The sequence below is a fragment of the Amphiprion ocellaris genome, chromosome 21, assembly GCF_022539595.1.
Source record: "Amphiprion ocellaris isolate individual 3 ecotype Okinawa chromosome 21, ASM2253959v1, whole genome shotgun sequence".
In the NCBI taxonomy this organism is placed as follows: domain Eukaryota; kingdom Metazoa; phylum Chordata; class Actinopteri; family Pomacentridae; genus Amphiprion; species Amphiprion ocellaris.
In genome coordinates this window covers 2,744,821-2,771,232 of record NC_072786.1, presented here as the reverse complement: position 1 = coordinate 2,771,232, position 26,412 = coordinate 2,744,821, and the positions used below count along the sequence as shown (strand labels likewise).

At 39.1% G+C, this 26,412-nt stretch overlaps 1 protein-coding gene across 3 annotated transcripts in view; it reads left to right on the top strand.

Annotated features, from left to right (window-relative positions):
- tmcc3 (transmembrane and coiled-coil domain family 3) overlaps positions 1–26,412 on the top strand; it is a 61,583-nt gene that overhangs the window by 20,126 nt on the left and 15,045 nt on the right. Inside the window, exon 1 of one of the 3 annotated variants that reach the window (XM_055006743.1) lies at positions 3,363–3,634. The exons of 1 other annotated variant lie outside the window; for it this stretch is intronic. In XM_055006743.1, the coding sequence (XP_054862718.1) occupies positions 3,632–3,634 (3 nt within the window). In that variant the 5' untranslated portion in view covers positions 3,363–3,631. Of the gene's footprint in view, positions 1–3,362; positions 3,635–14,621; positions 14,720–26,412 lie in introns of those variants that run through there. One more of the 3 variants, XM_055006741.1, reaches the window with a different exon arrangement.

The window sequence follows — 26,412 nt, the reverse complement described above, 5'->3', positions numbered from 1 at the left end:
CTTGACGCACACATAAATTTGGCATCATCGTATGACTATAAATTCTGACTTTTATACTCTGCACATCAAATATGCTGTAGCTGCTTTGCACAGTAGTGAGATATCGAACTCTATTGCACGTATTAAAAGTCAAGTGTCGTGACATTAGGAAGTGAATTACAGCTGCATGCATGTCAGCCAGTGTGTGTCTGTGTGTGTGGTTAATTAGATTTTATTGCAATGTGTCAAAGCAGACAGACGGTAGTTTTACAATGCTATTCTGTTACCATTTTACAGCCTCACCAGTATCACACAGTGCTGTAATACCCATTAGAGATGGGCTCCTAATGGTATTTACAGGCTAAAGTTGTTTTCCGAGCCTGCAGTCGATGCCCTCTTTGAACCAAATCAATTTGAAAGTACCTGATTGTACTTGATTAAATGTCACAATTAACTCAACGCCTGCAATCTCTCTTTCACACACATAAGTATGGATTTTTATCTGTCAATACTAGGGGGGAAATGGACTGGAAGTGTATTAGGTTATTGAGATCGATCACAGCAGAGAGATTTGGGATCCGTCCCAGAGCTGTGCAACCATTGTTCTAAAGAGGCTCAGGCACGCTCATTCAGGAATGATATGACTAAATCAGCTTGGATCCGAGTCAGATTTCAATATCGGAGCTCTTGCCCTGCAGGCAGCCTCAGTGCCAGGTGCTCCTCGCCGCCCTGCAGGCTGAATCACCGGGCCTCCGACCGCCCAACCTGTCAGCACACACACTCGTCACAATGATTAACAGGCAGCTGACTCAACCACCGTCCTCATAAAGTGGACTTCAGGTCCATGTGTGCCGAAGAGGGAAGACAGGGATGAAGAATGACAGTGGAGTCAGACACAGCCAGTATTCCGGCATGTGTTTTATGAGATGGCAGGCCGTGGCAGAGGAGTTATATTGTGATGAATTCTTAATGTGTGCCTCAACAGTGAGCTATCAGCAGCCCCGATCATGTGACGGGGCCACGAGCCATACTAATTGGTTTCTTTATCAGTCAGGCCAGAGTAGACCTGCTGTGCTTTTAAATCATTCATGACTCAATCCTCAGACTTTTGTGGAGCAATTCATCTATGCTTTCACCTGAGATAATAGCCTCTGTAATGTCTACGTAGATCAGCTATCTAATTATCGAGGTGGCCGCGGGTTTCACCCAGGTGTAAACGCCAGCTTTTCAAAAACACACCGTGGAGAGCAAACGTGCCAAATGAAGGATCAGAACATCTCTCAGTCTGAAAATACCCACCAGTTGGTCATCACATAGAAACAACACGTTCATTTGAATCCTACAGATCGCTTAAGAACCACTCCTAGATGCTTTACTTTATATTTTAGCTAAAAATTATGTTTCTTACTCCACTACATTTTTCTGAAGGATCTAGTTCAGAGGCGTCAAACTCATCTTAGTTCAGGTTCCACACTTTGAGGGCCAGATTGGACCCTCTGCAGAGCCACTTTTGGCCCCCAGACCACATGTTTGACACTCTTGTTCTAGCTACTTCTTTTCAATAAACATTTTCATCCAAATATATGATAACCATAAAAAATATGATTTTTTTAAACTAACAGCATATAAAGTAGTCCATCTTGATGAGCTACAGCATAAAGATGTTACTTATTATATAATATAATCCAGGTATAAAATGATGCTCTGTTATAATATGACACTGAAAGGGAACATAATGAATGTGGAACTAGACTCCCATTCATGTAAGAGACGTCTTCAAGTTTGAAATGACAATATTTGCGTCCTCATAGACTCCGGTTCTTCTGAGGGAGGAGGTGTAGATGTCATTTTTATCTTTCTAACAAGGTTATTCAACCTTTTCATGTTAAAAAAACCAATATCAGACACACATTGTTATTCGTAGCGAGGGATTTTTCATGCCTTTGAACGTGTCTAGAGGGGATATTGGAGGCGAAATAAATTTTTAATGCTGGATTTACACTTGTAAAGGAGCGATTTCACTCTGTTTCAGAACGTCTTATCAGGTTCACTTGGAAAATCTAATGCAATCCAATGCAACAGCTCTGCCATTAGTTTTACCTTTATGGAGGTAATATTGTTCAGTTTGAGTTATTAATTGAACTACCCACCACTAACTACAACCCCAGTAATAAACACATGGCTGAATTAACACCTCTTTGACAATGACACTAAAAAACTGAACATATCATCAGCCTGAATATATAAAAATATGTTGTACTTTGCTTTTTTATTCTTTGTTTTCTGACTGTGTAAAGCTCGAAAGCTGCTTTTACATTTTCCGCTGACGGAGGAGGGTTTCTCCGAGCTCACCTTAAAACTGATTTACAAGCATATTTGTGGCTCACATTTTTTAAAGCAATCCCAGTCCAACAAACAACGCTATGAAACTTACTTGCGTCACACAACCAGATGGGGATGTAGAGGGGAACTTGTTTTGATTATGTATGGAGTTTAAATCATCTCGGTTGTGGTAATCCTGAGCTTCAGTGGAAGGCAATTAGACTCTTCTTTTTGGTTCTTGAAGGTGTTTCACTTCTTTTTTAACTTTCAAGTCCCCTGCCAGTCATCGATTTAAACCCTAAAAACTCATCTCTGTACATCAAAGTTACATTTTCACAGTTTTTTCAACATGAAAATAAACCCTTTCGGCCCAAAAATAGCTCTACAATATGGGTTGGCTAAACGTCATTTGCATAAAAATCAATATTAGGATTTAAAAATAATAATAATAATTCGAAACACAATTTAATTCAATTCCCTTTACCTTAGGGGTGTCCAACATGTGTTTTTCATCTTTTTTTGTCTGACATTTGTCGTTTTGATCATACAGTAAAATACTATATCATTCAGTTCCAGATAGCTGTGACTAAATGTTGTGTTCCTTTGTCGACACTCTGTGATCTGGAAGTTGTAATGTGGAAATGATAAACTGAGGCTGAATGTTGCTGAAATTGAATTTATTTTTCTTCAGAAATTTCAGGTTGTTCATAATGTTTTGTAAAAAGATAAATCCTTAAATGTGAACATTTTTAGAATGTACTTTTTGCCCTAGAACAAAGGAAGCGTGGAGTTTTGGTTATTTATAGGTTATTATGCTGTGATTTTACTGGTCACTGGAGATTAAATTGGGCTGAATGTGGAACCTGAACTAAGGTGAGTTTTAAACCCCTGCTTTACCTGGATACTTGAGTAAAGAGTGAAACAGGTGGTGGACCTGAGAGCTCCTCATGCTGTCGTTATGAATTAATTACCGCGGGTGTATTTGATATGCCCCGCAGCCCCTCCCTCTGTGCGTAGCGGTGGGCGGGGCGTAAGACACCCACATTGTGCTTCCCTCGGCTGGCGGGGTTTAGGAGGATTACCGCGGCGGGGCTGGCTGGTGGAGAGGAACCGTAGCGTGGCAGCCGTGGGTCGGGTGTCCACAGCAGCGGGCAGCGGCAGCAAGTGGGTCGCCGTGATGGCACGCGTTCCACGGAGGATGTCCACGGTCCGTTTAGCTCCGCGGGACGACCAGGCGGGAGGTCCGGTTTGAGTCGGCAGGTTATGCCCGGAGCTGGTCGAGCTGCTGCGGAGAAAAGTTTATCACGAGTGGGGATATAGTTCCAGTAATATGGTAAATATACATTTTAATGTGAAAATACCTAACGTTACCTGAGTAACTCAGTATTATTTAGCTTCCGGTGTTTAAATCCATCGCTTCTCCGGTTTCTATACATTATTTGGACGTTGTGCTTGTTTTTTTAGCCACGTCGGACTGTTGTTAACATCCATGTACAGTTTAGCAAACATATTATTTATTCTCCATGCTCGTGTGTGAAACTGGCTTACCGTTGTTGTTTTTGTTGTGTTTTTTAAGTATAAGTGGAGTTTGTGTAACCTTAACCCTCCTGTTGTCTTTATTTACGGGCAGCAAAAAATATTGTTCCTTCGTCTGAAAAAAAATCCAAAAATTAAGCAAAAAAATCCCCAAATTTATAAAAATTTGCAAAATCTTCAGAAAAAAATTCCAAAAATTCCTTAAAAGTTTCCCTTAAAAATTTTATTTAAAAAAATCCCCAAATTTGGCAAGAAATAAAAATTTTAAAAATATAAATTGTAAATATTTTCAAGAAATGAATAAAAATCTTCCCAAAAAATCCTAGAAATATCTAAAATGATTCCATATATATCAGTAAAACTTCTAATATTTTCTTTAAGAACATACAGAAAAAAATCTTTTTTTCTGAATGTTCTTAAAGATTTTTTTAAACATTTCTTTTTTTCCACCAAAAAATGTTTCCCAAAAAATGTTGAAAATGTGGAAGTATTCACTGTGAAAATATATGTTTTTTTTCTCCACATTTTCAAACTTTAAGTAGGACGACAGGAGTGTTAAACAGCTGTCAACTAGTCCCGACAGGTCTAGTTCTGTTGTGTGGGTGTTCACATTGTCAGACTTCACTTAGAAAACCTTAAATTATTCTTTGCTTGCTGGAAAATGTGCACAAACAAGATAAATATACTCCTCATGAATGTTAAGGAGCCTTACTTTAATTCGGCGCAATCTATTTTTATAGATCCCATGCTTTTATTTCACACAGCCGCCTCACTGCTTTATGTTTACATCGGCACTCATAATTAAGGCGTCGTTAAATTGTCAGATTCTGTAATGGAGTTTTGGTGGAGCTTCTTTCAGATCCTCAGACAGTAAACTTGTCATCATGTCGTATGTCATTCTGGGCTCAGACGACCTGTTATTCTGTTGACTCCTTGTGATGTGCACTGTTTGCAAAGCTTTGCTGTATATACAGGCCAACCCACTGGAGGAGCAGGTTTATCCAGTTGGTCTTTCTTTGATTTCAGTCGGAGATTTTTGATATCATAGAATATAAGACAAACATGGATGTGAAGAGATAGCAGGGTTTATTGTTGTTGTTGAAGCTCCAGTATCGTAGAGGTCCTTGTTGGAGAAGGGCAAATGGTCATCCAGTCTGAGCCTTCCTGTTACATGTGGCATGAATGCCACGCGTGTTACGCTGACGTGCTCATGTCGGTATGTTACTCCTGCTTAAGGTTGAATAACGTGACGTGTTATGACAGAAAAGCAGATTCTTCCGTGACCCACTTTGTGAGGCCGTGTACACAACTATCAAGTTATGTGACAGCTTTCAGTTCGCAGGTGTTGAACCACTTTAGAGGTCCTCCAGGGGTGTCCAACATGCGGCCCGTGGGCCAAAAGCGGCCCTCCAGAGGGTTCAATCCGGCCCTCAAAGTGTAAAAATTCCAAATAAGACATTAACTGCAGATTGTAAATTAGTAAAACTATAAATTTAAAATAATTTCTAGACCATGACAAGTTGTTTTGATCATAAAGTAAAATACTAGATTGTTCATTGTTCCTTTGTCATTTTGTCTCATTTTTGTAATATTTTGTCTTTTTTGTCTGACTTCTGTCATTTGTCTCATGTTTTTTGTCGCTTTGTTTCTCGTTTTGTTTTGTGTTTCTTTTTTGTGTCGCTTGTGCTTTTTGTCTCATTTTTGACATTTTGTGTTTTGCTTTATTCATTGTTTTATGTATTGTTTTGTCGTTTTGCGTCTTTTGTCTCATTTGCATTGTCCATTTTTTTGTCGCTTTGTAACTGTTTTGTCTCTTTTTTGTTTTGTTTCGTGTCGTTTGTCTCATTTTTTGTCATTTTGTTTCTCGCGTTTGTCGTTTTGTGTCTCATTTTTGTAACATTTTGTCTTGTGTTTATTGTTTTTTAAAGTAAAATACTATATCGTTCAGTTCCAGATAGCTGTGACTAAATGTTGTGTTTCTTTGTAGACACTCTGTGATCTGGAAGTTGTAATGTTGAAATGATAAACTGAGGCTGAATGTTGCTGAAATTGAATTGATTTTTCTTAACAAATTTCAGGTTGTTCATAATGTTTGTAAAAAGATAGTTAATTGAATGTGGACATTTTCAGAATGTACATTTTTGCACTAAAACAAAGGAAACATTAGGAGTTGTGGTTATTTCTAGGTTGTTATGCTGTGATTTTACTGCTCACTGGGGATCAGATTGGGCTGAATGTGGAACCTGAACTAAGATGAGTTTCACATCCCTGCTTTAAGATCACAGTGTTCTTCGATTTGAGTATAATTGTTAAATAAAAGAGCCATAATCCCATGAGAGATGGCAAAAGTGATTTTTTTTGCCAGCTCACACCCACATACACAACTGCGAACCATGTTTCCGTGGTAGAGTCCTGCTGTCCACTCAGCGTCGATACTCTCAGGTGGACAAGAGAACACTCAGAACCATTTTTCAACTGATGACACCTTTTATGTGCTTTTCATTGACCTGAGGGAGACTGTTGCTCACTTTTCTAACCTGTATTAGACGGCACTCAGGGGATACTCGTGGTCAATCTTCCCAGAAATGCCTCACATTCTCACCTGGGAGCGGTCCAGTACATGCTTAGTTTACCTCTGAGCAGCTCTGTTCGTGCCGGATGAAGCCTTTAATATTACTTTAATTGGCTGTTACTAGCATTGGTGTCATTAGTTGATTTTTTTTGCACTAAATTTGCAGGTTTAACTAAGACATTCCTATCTTTATCTGAGGTTTCAAAGATGCATATACACAAAGATGATCTGTATTGTGATACTTGTTCCAAAGGCAAGGCAAGGCAGCTTTATTTGTATAGCACATTTCATACACAAGGACAACTCATTGTGTTATACATTAAAACATTACAAGCATTGGAAACATTCAGACAACCATGAAAGAACACAATTAACATGGTAAATATAATAAAACATAGAAAAGAGCAGGAAAATTAGAAATATGTTAAAAATAATATTATAATTCACATTTCAAACATGTTAAAATAAGCTATAATAGGAAAGCAGTGGCAAACAGAAAAGTATTGAGCTGTGATTTAACCCTCCTGTTGTCTTCACTTAAGGGCCCCAAAAATATTGTTTCCTTGTATGAATAAAAAATTTAAAATTCAGCAAAAAAATTCCCTGAATTTCTGAAAATTTGTCAAACATTCAAGAAGGAAATTCCAATAATTCCTTAAAGCTTTCCCTGAAAAATGTGATTTTATAATAATCCCCTAAGTTTGGCAACAAAATTCTTGTAAATATTTTCAAAAAAATAAGTAAAAGTCTTCAAAAAAAAATCCTAAAAATATCTAAAGTGATTACATATATATCAGTAAAACTAGTAAATCAACCAAAAATCCAGCGAAATTTGCTGGATTTTGGTTGATTTTTTTTGTGAATGTTAGACATCAGAAGTTTCACTGTGAAAATACATATATTTTTTCTACATTTTCAAACTTTAAACCAGGTTGATTTTGACCCGCAGGACGACACGAGGGTTAAACTAGAGAGGTTTGATATCGGCCTATGGTTTTTCATTTCTGATGGATCTAAATATGTCTTCTTCAGGACTGGTTTAATTACTGCTGTTTTCATGGCCTGAAGGAAGACACCTGAGAGGAGACATGTTGACAGCTTGAAGCAGATCTGAGGTCATGTTGTCTGAAACCTTTTGGAAGATCGATGATTGCAGAATATCAAGGCAGCAGGAGGAAGGGTTTTATCCATTCAAGCCACTCCTTTCTCTCTCCTCCTACTTCACCAGTTTTTCTTGGACAAATCAAATATTTTGCGGTGAAAAGTATCCAACCTCTTATTTTGGATTATTAACCGTCTTCCTCAGCAAATGTAGCTGATTTACGGGTCATCTGGTGAGCTTAAGTGTGAGGTTTTGTCCCATGAGCTGGTCAGAACGTCTCTCTGAAGTTCCTAGAGGTTTGCTTGTGCTATTCTGTTTAAACCAGCAGGATAAATAGACCCCTTTCGACTGGGCTTGTGGTGTTTGTTCAGTCTTGCAGCCTTAAGCATGCCTCAGCAGGTTGTTGCATTAGTGGTCTGCTTTTTCCAGCCAGCAGCGGTAGTAGAGTGGAGAGCCTGAAGTGTGCACAAGTGATTTCCACTAGAACTCTTTTCTTTCGAGCACCATGTTATTTTGGTAGCCAGTGATTCTCCACTCATCTGGCATACTCTAGTTGAGTCAGGAGCCAAACAAATTTGGGTGCCGAAGCAGTCGATCGATGGTGAACAACTACTACTGCGTTGTGTCATGTATCAGAATAAATCTGAATGTCTTTTAGTGTCAGACTGCTGGCTTGGAACAGCATTTTTACATTCAGAAGACCAAAAACTGAGATTAATTGGATGAATTTGCGGCTGTAGAAAGTCTGTACAAATTAGATTAAATGGATCAAAAATAGGGTAGCAACTAACTGTTATTTTCATTATTGATTAATCTGCAGGTTATTATGCTGAATAAGGGAATATATTGATCACGTGCAGTCGACTGTAAACTCTGCTTTTGTTGCAACAATGCGTTAATTATAAGCAAGAAAAATAAAAATCTGTCAAACAGTGACAAAAGCGACTACAGCTTGGACAAACAAGACTGTAAATGCACCTTAAACAGCGTAATGACTAATTCTAAGGGCATTTTCAACCTGCGTGACTCATCTTGGTGTAATTTGTTTGGGCAGAACGTTACACTCTTTAGGAGAAGTGGACTTGGAGCAGTTTGTTTGTGATGGGAACATGATCCAACCTCGGTCTGTTCAGATTGCAAGGTGTACTCTCCAAGTTTGTGGAAATGACTGCTCGCTTTTCATGCTGTGATGCTGTGAATGAGCACAATCGGCTGTCGCTTGCCGCCAGCCAGAGAATAAATTATGGTTCGATTGGGACTACCAGCAGTTTGTTTCTTTCTTGATATTTAGATGAATAGGGCCTCATTCCTCACTACTGACACATCTCACCAACAAATGGGCCTTTAGTTTGTTGTTCTCTCAGACTTTTTTTCTGTGAAAGGAAAGCAAACTGATGAGAAAAGAAAAGCAATTTACCAACTCATGCACAGAATTATAGGAGAGCAAACAGAGTACAGCTCTGACAGACACACTGCAAACTGAATTAATGCTGCAAACCACCCATCGTTCAACACTCTCTCCGTTGAAAGCGTATCAGATGTGGTGACTATGTAAATGTCTAGTCCTGCCTGAGATAAAACCCCTACCTTTTCAGATGTAATTTCCTGCAAAAATGCTTTGGGCCAGCGGCTTATATTTTATGCTTTTTTTCCATGGTTGCAGCAAAGGAGGAAAAACATGATGCATAATGTACAGTTGCACGCAAAATTATTCGTTGCACACTCTGTGCTGAAGGTCTTAATGCCAGATCCTCTAGACGGACACCACTTCTGAAGACACCACAAGACACCACCCTAACCCTAACCCTCAGAGGGGTTGAATCATTTTACAACCTGCTTGTTGTTAAAAAAAAAAAAAAAAAAAGTTGAAATTTTGGATGGATTATGAATTAAATCTTGATTTTTGCTTTGGTATTATATTTCAATAAACTAACTGTTCACCTCTTATATGATTTAGTAATCGCCTGCCGTTGTAATGTTGCTCATTTTGCCAGAATGAGGTTGAATAATTGTGCATGCAGCTGTATGCTCACACATTTGGCATTTCCTCAGCATCTCTGCTGAGTTCAGAGGGGTTGTGATCCTCTGAAGGACCACATCAGCAGCTGCAGAGACTTCATGTGTGTGCAGGAGATATCCAGGACTCCTCTATGATTAAAAAAAAAAAGAAAGCAGCTGATATTATTGAGGAAATTGATTTGTCCAGACAGGCAGAGGGGCTGTTGTTGACTCGGTTTATCGAAATATCAATACGGTCGGTTCTTAAAGGTCAGCTAGCTCTCGTGTGTGTTTATTTACATAAGCCTGTGTATAATTGAGGTATCAGGTTGCTTGTTTTCTTGTGATCACAGATCACTTTCAAAGAGACAGACGTCCTCTGAACTGGCGTGTTTTTGATGCAGAGGAAAGGGATTGGGGTGTGTTTCCTCCTCTCAGCTCCTGACAGTATTCCCTCTAGGCGGCAAGACTTTCCTTCTTGTGTTAGTAAAAAGGAGATTGTCTTTCCCAAGGTCTGATTCCACTTTCTTGGCACAGCGTGGCAGGAATTTATTTTATGATCACTAAAAATAGCGTGCGTCCGCCATCAGTCACGTCAAGTTTGTCGTTGCATTTCATTTGTTTTGGCTGATAAACCCACACTTTTATGAGCCTCTAAGCATCGGATTGTCAGACTCCCAAGAAAAGAGGATAATCTGACTGTGCACTTTTCTGCTGATTTATAATCTTTCTGTGCAATGGCATCACATTTATATACCCTCTGTGTGCTTTGGGTCTTCCTTGCTGGAGCTTCTTTTGCTTTTTTGTTTTGTTTATTTTGTAATTTACTGACCATAACTGTCTGGTAATCAGACAGCAACTCATGATTACATCTTTTAGCAATTAATCTGGCCTATCATTTGTTTATTAATCTGTCCATTTGGTGTAAAAAAAAAAAAAAATTAAGAAAATGAGTAAAAATATGTCCATCTTTGGCTTCCATACTTGGGTCTTGTCTTTAACCCTTTCAAACCCACTGTTGCAGAAATACAACATCAGTTTTATTTTTTTAAATTTTGTTTTCTATTATATATATATATATATATATACACACACACACACACACACACACACTGCTTATAATTCAATTCAATTCAATTCAATTTTATTTATATAGCGCCAATTACAGTCAAATTGTCTCGAGACGCTTTACAGAACCCATATGCCTGACCCCCAGAGCAAGCCAAAAGGCGACAGTGGCAAGGAAAACACCCTTTTAACAGGGAAAAAAACCTCGAGCAGAACCCGGCTCTAATGTGGGGGGACCCATCTGCCTGCTGGCCGGGCGGGTTGAGAGGGACAGAAGAGGTAGAAAGGTAGAGATAGAGGGATAGAAGTAGAGGGGTAGAGGTAGAGATAGAGGGATACAGATAGAGGGGTAGAGATAGAGAGGTGGGGGGGTGGGACACAAGGACCATAAAACACAGCCACACATCTGAAGCATCCAGCATCCAGCTCTGGGACCAGGGACACTCGGAGAAAGGACACAGAAAGAAACAGAGTGAATGTAATGCAATAATGGTATATGTAGTAAATACATAGGTAGTTAGAGAAGGGCTCAGTGCATCAAGAGAGGTTCCCCAGCAGCCTAGGCCTATAGCAGCATAACTAGGGGCAAACTAAAGGGACGTCAAGAGGGGAAGTCAGTTGTGCAAATGAAAACACCAGCATACCCCGTCAGGGTCCCCCAGTCAGCCCTAACTATAAGCTTTGTCGAAAAGGAAGGTTTTTATACATTTTTTAATTATATTTTTTGCAAATTTTTTCTATATTTGGGAATAAAAAGGATGAAATTTACATTAAAAATGTGCAATAAAATAAAGCAAAAAAATTATATATATATATTATTTTAAAAATAAATATATATATTTTTTGTTATTTGTATATATATATATATATTTTAAAAAAATATATATATATTTTGTTTTATTTTATTGCACATTTTTTAATGTAGACTATATATATATATATATATATATATATATATATATATATATATATATATATATATATATATATATATATATATATATATATATAGTCTACATTAAAAAATGTGCAATTAAATAAAACAAAAAATCATATAAATATTTGGGTTTTAAAAGTAAAAATAAAAAATCTATACATATTTAACAATATATATATTTTTTTTAGGGTCTTATAGAGTTAAACTGATTTTATTCAGTATTTGCACTGTTAGCCGAACATAACAAGCAGCATGAAGACATCGATTTTAGTTTGACTGAAAAGATACACAGAGTAATAACCAGAAAAGAAAATAATCCTCTGTTGCAGCTCACTTTTGTGTTTCATGTTTTGTTAATGATCACAATGTTCCACACACGAACAGGAGACACTAGATAGAAAATTCATGAATTCATGGACTTTGCCCGAAGCGATGCAGTAGTTGATTTAATGCAACAGGTTCAGTCAGAGCTCTTTATTTTTGCTCTACTTTTGTACGATACAGGAGACCAGCTTGTGCAGCAGTCCTTGTTTTACGGCCAACAAACACACACAGAGTGTCCATCAGCACCACAAATCACGGTGATGAGTCGAGCCGTGGCCTTTGTTTGGCTATAGAGAGAGGAGAAAAAAGAGGACCGGTTGAATGGGAGCTGACTGATGGTCTTTGACTCGCTTCGTCGGTGATTATGGCGAGGTGCGAGCCCTCCTCTACTCAATCGCGTCTGTTGTCAGGGCAACCGATGGAATCTGCTTCCCTCTCTGTGCCATATCCGGGAATAAATGACGCTTAAACTTATTAAGACGAGGGAGCATGCGAGCACGAGAGGAGGAAGCAGTGAACAAGAGAGGTGGAGGCTGTGAAATGTAAATGATTGAGACATTTCACGTGTAGGTACACAGGTTTATCTCCCTCCCTCTCTCCGTCTTCCTCTCTGGCTGTGGATTAGGGATTGAGTAGGCTAAGCTGACACTGAATTGACACACACCAGCAGTGATGCCGGGTGTGTGAGTAACACGCTGCAGATTAACCGACACACAAATGCTGCTCCCATCAAAGAGATCCTGCACACACACACACACACACACACACACACACGTAGTGGGATCATTTAAAGCTGATTCACTGCCAGTTTTCACACTCTGTGAGCACGTGTTTAGCTAGCTGGCTAAATTTGGTTCAACCCATCGAGCATTTCATATTCCAACCGCCTAAAATCAACAGCAGAAGCATTCCAGGCCACTTGTTGTACACAAACACACACGCAGATTCATTGCCAATTCATCATTTTCTCTGTTTATATTATAGGAGATTAAATATTTGGTGATTTTGTAACCCTACTACCACACTGTTAAATGCTGTTTGTCATTTTAAATTACTGTTATTTGAACTCTGTTTGTTATTCCGCCAACGAATGCAGCGGAGTTATGTGATGATCGACGCACGTGAACCCTTCCTTCCTTCCGTCTGTCCGTCCGTCCGTCAGTGATCCTTCGTTCTTTCCATCCATCCATCTATCCATCCATCCTTCCTTCCGTCTGTGCTTCCTTCCTTCCGTTCGTCCATCCTTCCTTCCTTCCGTCCATACGTCCATCCGTCTTTCCTTCCTTCCTTCCGTCCATCCTTCTTTCCTTCGGTCCGTCCTTCCTTCCTTCCGCCCATCCATCCTTCCATCCGTACTTCCTTCCTTCCGTCCTCCCTTCCGTCCGTCTGTCCTTCCTTCCGTCCATATGTCCGTCTGTCCGTCCGTCCGTCTTTCTTTCCTTCCTTCTTTCCTTCCTTCCTTCCTTCCTTCCTTCCTTCCTTCCTTCCTTCCTTCCTTCCTTCCGTGCATAACATTACTCAAAAACAGACGGATTTGGATGATAGCGGCACAGAGTCACTGTAACCATGACAACAAGTGAACACTACATCAGCTGCCTGCTGATGATCACATGATTGTGATCCTACTACAAATCCACCACTGAGGACTTATCAGGACTTATCCATCAGAAATGATTCAAGGGACAACTGATTAAATTGTGGGGGTGTTTCTGAGTCCCATCAATTCCTGCTGCCCGCTACATATTTAGGTCACATGATTCGGTATCCATACATAAGGTACACATGAATAACACGCCTGTGCTCAGCGTAAGGTCAGGGAATGAACAGTCTTGGTGGAGTACTGCGCTCTCTGAGTCCTTTTCTTGTTCTTTTTGCTGTGAGAGAAGGCAGTATTTGCCCACCAATGGGCAGCTGCAGAAGGTGCAAAAGCTGAAATAAACAACACAGTGAAAATAATTTGAATTCTGCAAATATCAGTTAACGTACCATGACCTAAAGGTGAGCTCTGTTGTAAAGTGACAGTAGGCTTACAGATAGTACATATTTAAATAGGATTTGTCATTCTTCCTACAAACATTGCCCTTTGCAGTAGTTTTGCTGATTTTGTCATGTTGAAGCTGGCTCAGAATGTTTGTTGATCACAGTGTTGCTGAGTTATCACACATCTCCATAGGTCTGAGACAGAAAATGTAAATGACAGATCTGACAAAGGATTCATTCATAGCAGCTGAGCTTCATGAATCTGGGTATTTTTAGAAATGGTGGGGAAGCAAAGATAAAGGATGAGCAGACGAGAAAGGATGTACGTTGAGAGAAGTCATCCATCCTGTTTACAAATGTTATTATTCATATGAACTATGAGATTACATTTTATTGATGGCTGCTTTTAGCTCCCTCCTACCAACAACTGCCTTGTCTGTAAGTCTTTAACTTCGTCTGTATGAAGGGATCAATAGGCAAAACCCTCAAGAATAGACTACACTATTGTATTCAAGTAAATTATGGAGATAAAATACCTAAATCAAGCCATAAAACATTAAAACATAGTCGGAAAATCGTGACGTAACATGTCTGGATCCGTTTTTTGAGTCTAAATGCTGACTGCTCTTTAATTATGCAGCAAAAATCTGTTTTTTGCAGCTTTAGTCAAACACATGCTCTGTTCGGCACCATGTAAATGAAGTCATGGATATTTCAGTGCAGTCGGATTGGAGACCTCATGCCTGACCCACCTGCCAGTTATTGTTATGTAATCCTGCAGGGGGGCAGTTTGTGTGTTAAACTCAGCCAGACTGCGTGGACACGTTTGAAAGTTACTATGAGTCGTAACACAATTTCTCCGGCTTGTATTCGCGCCAACACTTCAGTGTACTCGGCTCTAGTAAGTATGTCAGTGCCTCACTGTGTGTGTTTTAAGTGCAGAACAGTGTTACGGTCTGACCTCGGCTTTCAGCAACGTCTCTCTGTAGAGGCGTGGAGTGCAGCTTTCCTTGTTGCATTTGGCATGTAAATGCAGAATGGATCGTGTCTGCGTGACCTAGATTTTCTTGAATGTTAAGGAATCAGAACCGGGAACATCTGGATTTCCATGAAGTGGTTTTAAACGTGATACAATGGAAATCATTTGGTTGCCTTTGCATGTCACACATATTGCCTTTGCTCGGTTATTTTCAAAGCATAAATATATACTATCGTATCTGACATCTGAGTTGAAGTTAGACAAGGACAAGGATTTGGTGAGGCAGTGTTATCCTTCTTCTTGTCCTTAATGCCTTCATTGTGCTGCAGTTTGGTGTGTTTTTTCAGGTGGTTCAACAAGTCTCATGCTCTGTTTGCGCTGATCTGTTACCATCACTTGCTTTCAGTGCTTTCAAATGACGTTTTGAGCAGCTAATTCTTCACTTTCTGCTTCAGACATTTGATTTTTGTTTCGCACATCACTCTTAGCTGTAGCCTCAACATCTGGGAAGCTGTTTGCTGTGGAGGTGCGTTCAAGTAAAGCCAAACACCTTGACACACATTTTCAGTGTGGTAGAGCCATGAGTGGAACCAGATATTTTTTCAGCCCATTAAGGGTCCACGCCTGATAGTCTGTACTTCTCTTTGGGTTTTTCTCCTCGACTCTCATCTCTCCCTACTGCACCTTCACTTTGTTCCACTGCTTCTCTCTGTCTAATGTTACTTGTCTTATACGATTACATACAACATTAATGTTAGACAATTTACACTCACATCACATCTGATTACAAGTGTGAACACAATTTTTTACCTAAACATCATCATTTATGAGTCAGTAAAAGGCTAATGATAACTGACAAGCATCATCTTCATCAGGTGTCTTTCTCTTCTTAGAGAAATATTTGAACAAGCTCATCTTAAAATGCAGTCAGCAGTTATTCGTACATGGAGTGTAGATATTAGCTTAATGCTATCAATAGTTTACTCGTGTTAGCGACACTGAGTTGGCACCGGACCCAGTTAACTGAAGCTACCGATATGTTGCGTAGTGTTGTAACACAACAGCAGCACAGACTAAAGCCTCTATAACAGCTGTAAAATTGAATCACAAACAAAAACTGCTCTAAGTGTATAGCTGGGTGACTTTCTCATCCTCCGTTGGAAAGTTGAGGAAAAACATAAAGAGCCCCTTCTCCTGCTGTGATCTCCAGTTCACTTACTTGCAGTACGTCAGAAATGGGTGTCGGCTGCTGATGCCTTCAGGCAGAAAGAAGAAAACAAACCTTAATGTCAATGAAGAACCTCAGTCTTTCCAGTCATGGGGTTTCTGGACATGTTCAGTCATAGCTGAGAGGACTATGATGTGAGGAAAACAAGGGTGAAAGTATTATATGCAATATAATGGATCAGAGTACATGTATACTGCAAGTAAGGCAGTAGAGAGGTGGTTTTCAAGTACAATACTCCATTGTGTCAAGTGGTATTTAAAGTACAACAGTAAGGAATCCAGTAACTGGATCTTCAGTTGCTGTTTCATGTTTATTTAGTATTTAGATTTGTTTATGTACAAATTTAAATGCAGTTGTTGGATGTTTTTAGTGGCATTCTGTGGTTTATGTATGTACATTTACATATTTGAGTGGGTAAATTCAGAATAAAGCTGGTCTTACATAAGGATAGATCTTTAAAAATGATCAGGAATCGTCAGTATTGGCTTAAATCTTATTAATTTATGGGTAACAGATGTGTAGACTAGTCCGTTCTAGCTGATATTAGTGACTCAGAGAGCACAGGCCACCTCTGTGTCTGGTTAAATTTTAACATCAGGTAAATGTTCCCTTAAAGGCCACAGTATAAACCCTGACCTTAACTTGTGAATACTCTCTTTTGAAGCTCCAATCTGATTCCGATGATCCACCTGTGGACTTCAAACGTCGACCTTGGCTTGTTTCTCTCTTTCACACTCCCTCCTTCTTCTGCCACTCTCCATCTCCATCACTTCCTCTTCCACGCCCTTTAAATCCTCCTTACTATTTCTTTTTTCTCAAGATTACAGCCTCTCACATCTGTATCCTCACCCGGCTCTCTCTCCCACTCCGTATTTTAGGCCGCTGTTTGAGTGGCAGCAAGGCCTGCTGGGTAATCTTTGCTCTGGAAAGCGGAGATTAAAATCTCAGATTACAAGAGGAGAGGAGAGACAAGAGGGGGATTACAACTTTTTTTCATTCAGTCCAAAACTGTACGTGTAAATGTAAAGCGACTATACGGATTGTGCTGAGCCATTCTCAGATACTGATAAACCCTTTCTGGGACGGAGTAGTACATCATGTTCTCGGTTTTAACCCTCCTGTTGTCTTCACTTATGGGCACCAAAAAATATTGTTTCTTTGTCTGAAAAAAATCCCAAAATTCAGCAAAAAATTCCCCAAATTTCTGAAAATTTGAAAAACCTTCAGGAAGAAAATTCCAAGTTTCCAAAGTTTCCCTCAAAAGTTTTATTTTTAAAAAATCCCCAGAATTTAGCAAGAAAATTCTTGTAAATATTTTCAAAAAATGAGTAAAAATCTTCCAAAAAAATCCTAAAAATATCTAAAGTGATTACATATATAGCAGTAAAATTTTTAATATTTTCTTTAGCCCTCATGTCGTCCTGCGGGTCAAAATTGACCCATTTTAAAGTTTGAAAATGTGGGAAAAAAATATATTTTCACAGTGAAACTTGTGATGTCCACATTTTCAACATTTTTGGGAAATCTTTGACTATTTTTTGGTGGAATAAAAGAAATGTTAAAAATGTTTCTGAAGAAAATTCACAAAAAATCAACCAAAATCCAGCGAAATTCGCTGGATTTTGGTTGAATTTTTTTTTTGTGAATGTTCTTAAGAAACATTTTTAACATTTCTTTTTTTCCACCAAAAAATAGTCAAAGATTTCCCAAAAAAGTGGAAAATGTGGACATCAGAAGTTTCACTGTGAAAATATTTTTTTCTTCCACATTTTCAAACTTTAAAATGGGTGAATTTTGACCTGCAGGACGACACAAGGGTTAAAACATTCGTGTAGTTTTTCTATTGTCAAGTCATTAGCTGATGCCGAGCTGCAGCGGTCCTAAATGAAGTGCCAACAGTTCAGTGAGTTCTAGCTCGATATCCACCCACAACTCTCACTGCGGTGATGAGATTTATTGACTCGGTGCATTTGTAGTTTCTCGGTGGTGCTGTTAGTAGAGCGATGTGGTGGACTTAATCACCTCAAAGCATCCAACGCTTCTCACTGCTGCTCTTTTCTGCACATTGAAGGCGTCTGTGTTGTTCTGCAAAAGTTTATTTAGCAAGACGCTGCTGAGGAAATGTTCTTAATCAGCTGCATGAAAAATAAAGTGAACTTTAATGTTTCTCTCTAAATTTAGTACATCAGCATCAAACATCATTAGCACCATTCACTTAGAGACATTAGTGTAATTACCACATACACATAAGACCAGATTACGAAAAAGACCGGCAGCTGCACACTGCGTTTAACATTGTGCACAATCCGGTCTCATTTCAAAACAAATCATGTGTACTCTTCTGCTCAGATAGCTTCATTTTCATGCTTTAAATGCATAGTTTGTGTTATGAAAGACCGCTATGGGCTCTATTCCTCCTCTCACTGAGGCAGAGGACGGCTTATAAAGACAACATCTTCTCTGCAACGAGAAGAAAAGGAGCTTTTGTAAAATGTAAGATAATTCAGCCAGCATGAGCGTCATTGTACATTTACCCATAAATAAATCTTAAGCCTGGAGGTCTGGAATTTCCATTAGGTGTTGTTGACAATACATAGAAGGTTTGTGGTGCTTATGGCATAAACCATGACTTATCATATGCTATGGAAGAACAAAATAAGGTTGTGTTTTAGTCTCATGCTAAACAAGCACATTTTCGGATTGATAAAAAGATAAAGCTGCAGCTCACACATACACTTTAGTCCAGAGGTGTCAAACTGATTTTAGTTCAGGTTCCACATTCAGCCCAATCTGATCCCAAGTGACCAGTAAAATCACAGCATAATAACCTATAAATAACCACAACTCCAAATGCTTCCTTTGTTTTAGTGCAAAAAAGTTCATTCTGAAAATGTTCACATTTAATTAACTATCTTTTTACAAAACATCATTAACAACCTGAAATTTGTGAAGTAAAATAAATTCAATTTCAGCATCATTATGCCTCATTTTATCATTTACACATTTCAACTTATAGATCACAGAGTGTCTACAAAGGAACACAACATTTAGTCACAGCTATCTGGAACTGAATGATATTGTGTTTTAATGAAAAAAACAAACGCAAGACAAAATATTCCAAAAATGAGAAACAATGACAAAAAATGAGACTGATGACACGAAACAAACCAAGAAAGAGACAGAAATTTAGAAAAAAAAGTTAGGAAGTGACAAAAAAATAGACAACACACAAGTGAGACAAAAACGATACACAAAACAATGAATAAAGCAAAGCACAAATAAAGCAAAGCACCAAATGACAAAAAAAAGACAAAAAACACAAGCGAGACAAAAAGGAAACAGAAAACGACAAACGTCAGACAAAAAAAGACAAAAAAACAACAAAAACAAGACAAAATATTACAAAAATGAGACACAAAATTACTAAAGAACAATCTAGTATTTTACTTTAGGATCAAAACAACTTGTCATGGTCTAGAAATGATTTTAAATTTATAGTTTTACTAATTTACAATCTGCAGTTAATGTCTTCTCTGGAATTTTCACACTTTGAGAGCCGGATTGGACCCTCTGGAGGACCGCTTTTGGCCCACGGGCCACATGTTGGACACCCCTGAACTGATCTAAACCCCTCAAAACCATGTGTTTCTCCTGCTTCACAGATTTATCAGCTGCGTACAGTACACCTACACCAGTAGTTAAGAACCATCTTTCCCCCGGGAACATCTCCACCGCTCACTGTTTGAATTCGCCCAGAGTGTAAAGGGGAATAAATGAGGAGAGGATGAGAGCAGGATGTCTCAGTCAGTCTGTGACTCAGTCAGACATGCCCTCCACCTTCATCCCTCCATCTGTGGCTCGTTAATGAGGCTCTGGGGGCTTTTACTACTGTAGGTCATTGCACTGCAGCACTCTGACGCTCACATATTGTATGGACATCCCACTCTGAGAAAGCACACAGCGCCGCTACAAGCTGCCTTCACATGTTATAGCACACACACTGCAAAATGTTGTGAAGAAAGTGTTGGAAGATGCTGAGTAAAATGCAAATTTCAGCTATGTGATGTTTATCATGATACCAGGGTTTTTAATGGTTCAGAACGGTTCTTTTGAAAAGTAAGCATATCAGTCTCCATACAGTAAAGACAGTGAGTCAGAGTTACCTTTTTTGACAGAAATCTATGCATTTTTTTGCTTTTTCGGACCATTTGAGGCCTCGTATTAGAGGCTAAATAGCTTAATACACAGTCTATATACTGTTGTCTTTCAGTTTTGACATTTATGACTGCACAAGTAACTTTAAGCAAATATGTTCACTGTTTTTTCACATTGAAAGTTATTTAATTCCAAGGAATGCCCATTTGCCACTGTGTAGGTCTCATGTCCTGTCACACATGCTTTATATCCGAATTCAGGAGGTCCTCTACTTACATCAGAGTTCTGTTCCTACAGACTGGTGTAAGTCTATTTTTGCCGTAAGTCGGAACTTCAACGAAAATGTAAACAAAGCTGTTAGGTGCATCACGATATCAATCAGTTCTTCATAAAAGTCATGAATAACAACGACCTTCATCCATGTATGAATAATTTTACAAGAAGATAACAGAATATTGTAACGGACTGATGTTGTTGTTGATGTTGAGGTTTCAATGTTTACTGTTCAGTTCCAGATTTACCTGATGTCAGTGAACGTGCCATGTTTAGTTAGCTCACCTCTGATTGGCTGAGAGTCAGCAGCAGAGAGAGCTGGGAACGGTGGCTAATTCTGGAGCTAAGTTATGGGGTTTTTCTAGTTATTCTGGCGTTGGCTACGGTCCACAGTAGCCTGTATGAAGGTTCAATAAACCAGCAGAGAACCAGATAAAGTCTCACTCATTCATCACAGAGGGTCGCTACAATATGTTGACCTGTTTTTATAACTTAACCCATGTTGATCGGCGTTTCAACCTGTTCCAAGTGTTTTATTCTATCTAATTTCACTTCCATGGAGACGGCTTTCCTTTTCTACGCTTGGAAGCCATAATGAAGGGCAAAAAGTTAGAGAATGCATCACAATCCAAGGTGGCGTACAACTGGAGAATATAAACAAAGCCATCTTATAGCGCCGTGTGACGACGTAAACGTCTGCTCTGCTCGCCAACTAGTTCCACGTAACAAGTTCTGATGTAACGACGAAACGCTGTAGGTCGAGGATGTCGTAAACCGAGGACCTCCTGTACGTGCACTCAATAATCAGTTACAGATGCTTTACATTGATTTTATATTGTCTTCATCATCATCTCACTGATTTCTGGTGTATCTACGATTGAAAAGATTGTGAAGTCCATAGATTTCCATTACAGAAGTAGTCAAGATGAGATGGACAGTCTGGCACTCTGTTCAAGTGCTATTGAATCACATAAAGACTGGAAAAAACGGATTTAAAAACTGATTTACATGATACTGAAATCAGCAGTGATTTGAAGGAAGCACTACAACGATGTGAAATGAAGCGAGCACAGTGTCAGAGTTATGTATGAATAATTTTAGTCAATCAAAAGCTGTGAAGTGAAGAGAACTGTTCAAGGACTGATATTGAGGCAGATTGCAGCCTGGTCTGACGTCATCTTTTGGACGTCGATGCCTCTCAAAGTTTGGATCCTGGACTGTGTGTGGGTGTGTGCAGAGAGTAGCCTGTTAGAATTTGAAGTTCAGTCAGTGCTGTGATACAGTCCTGAGACATGTTGTTGACTTCCTTACTTCCCCTCAGCAGCACCTTAAATCTGGCATGCGTGGTTGTGTTACATGAAACAATTTACATGAAACTTGGCTAAAATGACGCAAAAATCATCCCAAATGTTTCAATGTTTGTAAAAAAAAAGGCTCAAAAACTGTTTAAAATGACAAAAGATGCCCAAAATTACACTGAATTCTCCCAAAATCATCCAAATTTGTCCAAAAAATGACAAAACCTTCCAAAATGACTCCAAAATGATCTGAAATTTTGTCCAAAATGACTTGACAATTGTCCAAAATTCGCCAAATCTCGATTGTCTTCAGACTGTGACACCTGGATGGATGTAAAACTGCTCTGGTGTCAGTTTTTACCAGAATTCAAATGTGTTTGAGTTCTGATAGAAACTGAAACCAGATCAGTTTTACATTCATTAAGGTGAGAACCTGAATGACATTGAAATTGTCCAAAATGACTCAAAAATTGGCCATAATGACAGAAAATGAGTCCAGAAGGACATGAAATTTGTCCTATACAACACAAAAATCATCCCAAAGATACAAAAATGATCCAAAATGGCGAGAAAAGATTCAGGTTGATACAAAACATGTTGAAAATGACAAGAAAATTGCCCAAAATGAGTCAGAACTCACCCAAAATGACTCAAAAGTGATCCAAACTGACTGAAGATTTGCAGAACAACACAAAATTAGTTGAGTTCTTGGAGCTCGGTGACATTTTGTAAACAAAGCAATTAATCAAGAAATTAATTTGCATATTAATCCATAAAGAAAATAAATATAGTCTGATAGCAGTATGGTGAATGTGTACAAAATCCCTACTAAAGTAATAATAAAAGTGAAGTTAGGTGCAACAAACCATGTTCTAGACTGTGGACATAAACCTCTTCACCTATGTAATGTATGGTTTTAGTAACCAATTAGTGACTTATTGGATTTATTCATTTCCAACAGCTTGTGATACCTCTGTGACTACAGCCCCAAAGTGGAGATTCCCCCTAAAAAATGCTGTAAAGCAGCAAAAAAAGGTTTAACTTTCCCTGCTGCTGCAATTTGAAATATTACCCTGTCTCTTTGCGTTTGTATTCCAACCCATCTCCCATTTGTTTTCCATCTGTCGTGTGACTGTTCTGCTTTCCACTTATTCTCTGGGTGATTCTCTGTTGAATCTCTGGAGCCCCACTGGGAGGTGTTCCTATCTTCCTCCTCCCCACAGGAGACTCCTTGCTCCGGTCACAGAGTCACGGCTGATGCCCTGCAGACAGGAAGCTCTCCAGCCCAGTTCACATCAACCAAATGTCTCATTTCACCCTAAACTCTCCTCTTTTCTGCCACAGGTGAACTGCTTTCCTATCTCTGTACGTGGCTGGAATACACTTTAAAAATGGCAACGGTTGAACGAACATCCCGAAGATTTTCAGACTCCAAAACCAAACTGAACCTGTCTTGAATTAATGACTTGCAGCTTCATAGTTTGATTCCCTGTCTGTCTGTCTGTCTGTCTGTCTGTCTGTCTGTCTATCTATCTATCTATCTATCTATCTATATCTATCCATCCGTCCATCCAGATTGTATTTGTCCATATAGTTCCAATTACTATGGTAGCATACTAGACTAAGATGGTGAATATTATAAGCTTTATATTAGGGTAGGGTTGTTTTTTTGTTTTTTTTTAATTATTTATATATTTTTAAATAGTTTGATAGTAGCAAGTCATGTGTTCATTATGTTCTTTGTGTGATAATATTACACAGTAAGTAATTGCAAAGATGCTCAGGCTTTGCTTTCCTTTCTGGCTTTAATATGGGGAGTTCTTCTGCTTAATTACGAAAATCAGCTCCATTGAGGTCAACTAAGGATATAGAAGACGTTTAATGAGCCCGTTAGTTACAGCAGTGCAGATAAAAAGCAAAAAATCGGTTGAGCTGGAGCACCATTTTTTCTAAAATGATGTGAAGGTAATGTGAAAATTATACAACACAGTGTTTAATAGCCCACAAGGTAATCCTAATGATGCACAGCATTGTTAAAACCCAGTGTGAGGCTGGACTTGATTTATTACTCATACAGAACAAACTGCAGTTTTATGGATATTTTCTGTTTTATTTGTACACAGAAAGAAGCTGTTGTCATTTTCCGGCTCAAATGCTGCTCTGCTTTAAGCATTTCAGAGGAGATCAGGGGGTCACAGATTGAATGGATTTGAATTCAGTCGCAGGTGCAGTGGTTTGTGTAACCTGTGCCTTATCCTGTGGCAGCATGATGCATTATGGGTGCACGAGCCTTCTGTGGAGCCCTGAGGAAGCACAGTCATAAATAACCAGGGATACTCATGTGGGTTATTTACAAGCAGCCTGGATTAAACCTGCATTTCCATGATGGTCAGAGCTGCTGTATTTTCTAGGAGGAGGTCAGTGTAAGGCACCAGGCCTAAGTCTACTACTTTTAACGTCATGTCAAATATCAGCTACATAACAGGGACTTTAATATCATCTCCATTCTCGATGACTGGAATCTTGCATGGACATTCATAGTTTCCTGGAGATTTTTCTGGTGATCCCCTGATGTTTCCTCCAGCTCCACCATGAAGGTGGCCTTATTCGTTATTGAGTGAAATGCATCAAAAATCGAAAATCTAGCCAACGTATTAATTTGTTCAATGCTTTGTTTTATCTAAAGACACCTTCAGAACTCATAAACCTTCATTTTGAATTTCCCTTCGGATTAATAAAGTATCTGTCCGTCCGTCCTTCTATCTATCTATCTATCTATCTATCTATCTATCTATCTATCTATCTATCTATCTATCTATCTATCTATCTGTCTACCCGTCCATCCGTCCACCCACCTCCCTGTCCGTCCGTCCATCCGTCCACCCACCTACCTGTCCGTCCGTCCATCCGTCCACCCACCTCCCTGTCCGTCCATCCATCCGTCTACCCACCTCCCTATCCGTCCGTCCATCCATCTACCTACCTACCTGTCCGTCCGTCCGTCCATCCATCCATCCATCTACCCACCTCCCTATCCGTCCGTCCATCCATCTACCTACTTACCTGTCCGTCCGTCCGTCCATCCATCCATCCATCCACCCACCTCCCTGTCCGTCCGTCCATCCATCTACCTACCTACCTGTCCGTCCATCCGTCCAGCCGTCCATCCATCCACCCACCTCCCTGTCCGTCCGTCCGTCCTTCGGGGGAGCGGGAGCCTGCCGCCACTGCAGGAAAAAATCCTAGAGGAAACAATGAGAAAATATTGGAATTTTTTTCCTGAAGATTTTGCAAATTTTCAGAAATTTGGGGAATTTTTTGCGGAATTTTTGGATTTTCTTCAGACAAAAAAAACAATATTTTTTTGGGTGCCCATAAGTGAAGACAACAGGAGGGTTAATGACTTCATGATTCAAGACAGTTAATTTACACAGCTTTGAAACGTTACTGCGAAGCTGCTTCCTGTGATTGGCTTTAAAACCCCTCTTTTGAACATCGCCCCCATTAAAGCTCTTCATCTAGATTTAGCCAATCCCATTATTTCCTGCCCGGCACTCAAACACACACCAGTTAAATCAGCCAGCAGTAATCTGGTGTGCTGCTTCAGACTATGTGTGGCCCCACGCTGTGCTGGAGCCGACTAATAGATGACTAATGTGGTGTAATCTGTGACATTCACTGCTTTAAGCACTCATTTGTAAGAGAGAGGACCAGTACTGCCGTGTGTTCCAAATTACTGCTTTGGCTTTTATTTTATTTATTAATTCTTGGTTTGATTATTTATGTGTTTACTTGATTAATTGTTAATCCTTCTGTCATCCTGCGGGTCAAAATTGACCCGTTTTAATATTTGAAAATCTGGGGGGAAAAAAATTTTCACAGTGAAACTTCTGATGTCCACATTTTCAACATTTTTGGGAAATCTTTGAACATTTTTTGGTGGAAAAAAACAAATGTTAAAAATATTTCTTAAGAACATTCACCAAAAAAATCAACCAAAATCCAGTGAAATTCGCTGGATTTTGGTTGATTTTTGTGTGAATGTTCTTAAATAAAATATTAGAAGTTTTACTGATATATATGAAATCACTTTAGATATTTTTAGGATTTTTTTGGGAAGATTTTTACTCATTTTTTGAAAATATTTACAGGAATTTTCTTGTCAAATTTGGGGGATTTTTTAAAATACAACTTTTAAGGGAAACTTTTGAGGAATTATTGGAATTTTCTTCCTGAAGGTTTTGCAAATTTTCCGAAATTTGGGGGATTTTTTTGCTGAATTTTTGGATTTTTTTCAGACAAGGAAACAATATTTTTTGGTGTCCGTAAATGAGCACAACAGGAGGGTTAAACAATTTGATCTTGTCATAAAACGGTGATGCCAAAGTGTCCTCTAATTGTTCATTTTATCGGATTTACATTCCACAGACAGAGGACGGATGATTTTCTCTGTCTTCCATCTTCTTTCATTCCCACCATTCAAGATAACGCCTCAGAATCCACTTTATCATGCAGTACAACAAAGAAAAGCATCAAATCCTCACAGCCAAGAAGCTGAAAGCACCAGTTGACTGATTAGTGTTGGATCGATTGCTTCATTTGTCACCAGTTGACAGCCGTTGATTGGTTTTTGACAAACTGTTGAGTCTCACGTCTGGGTA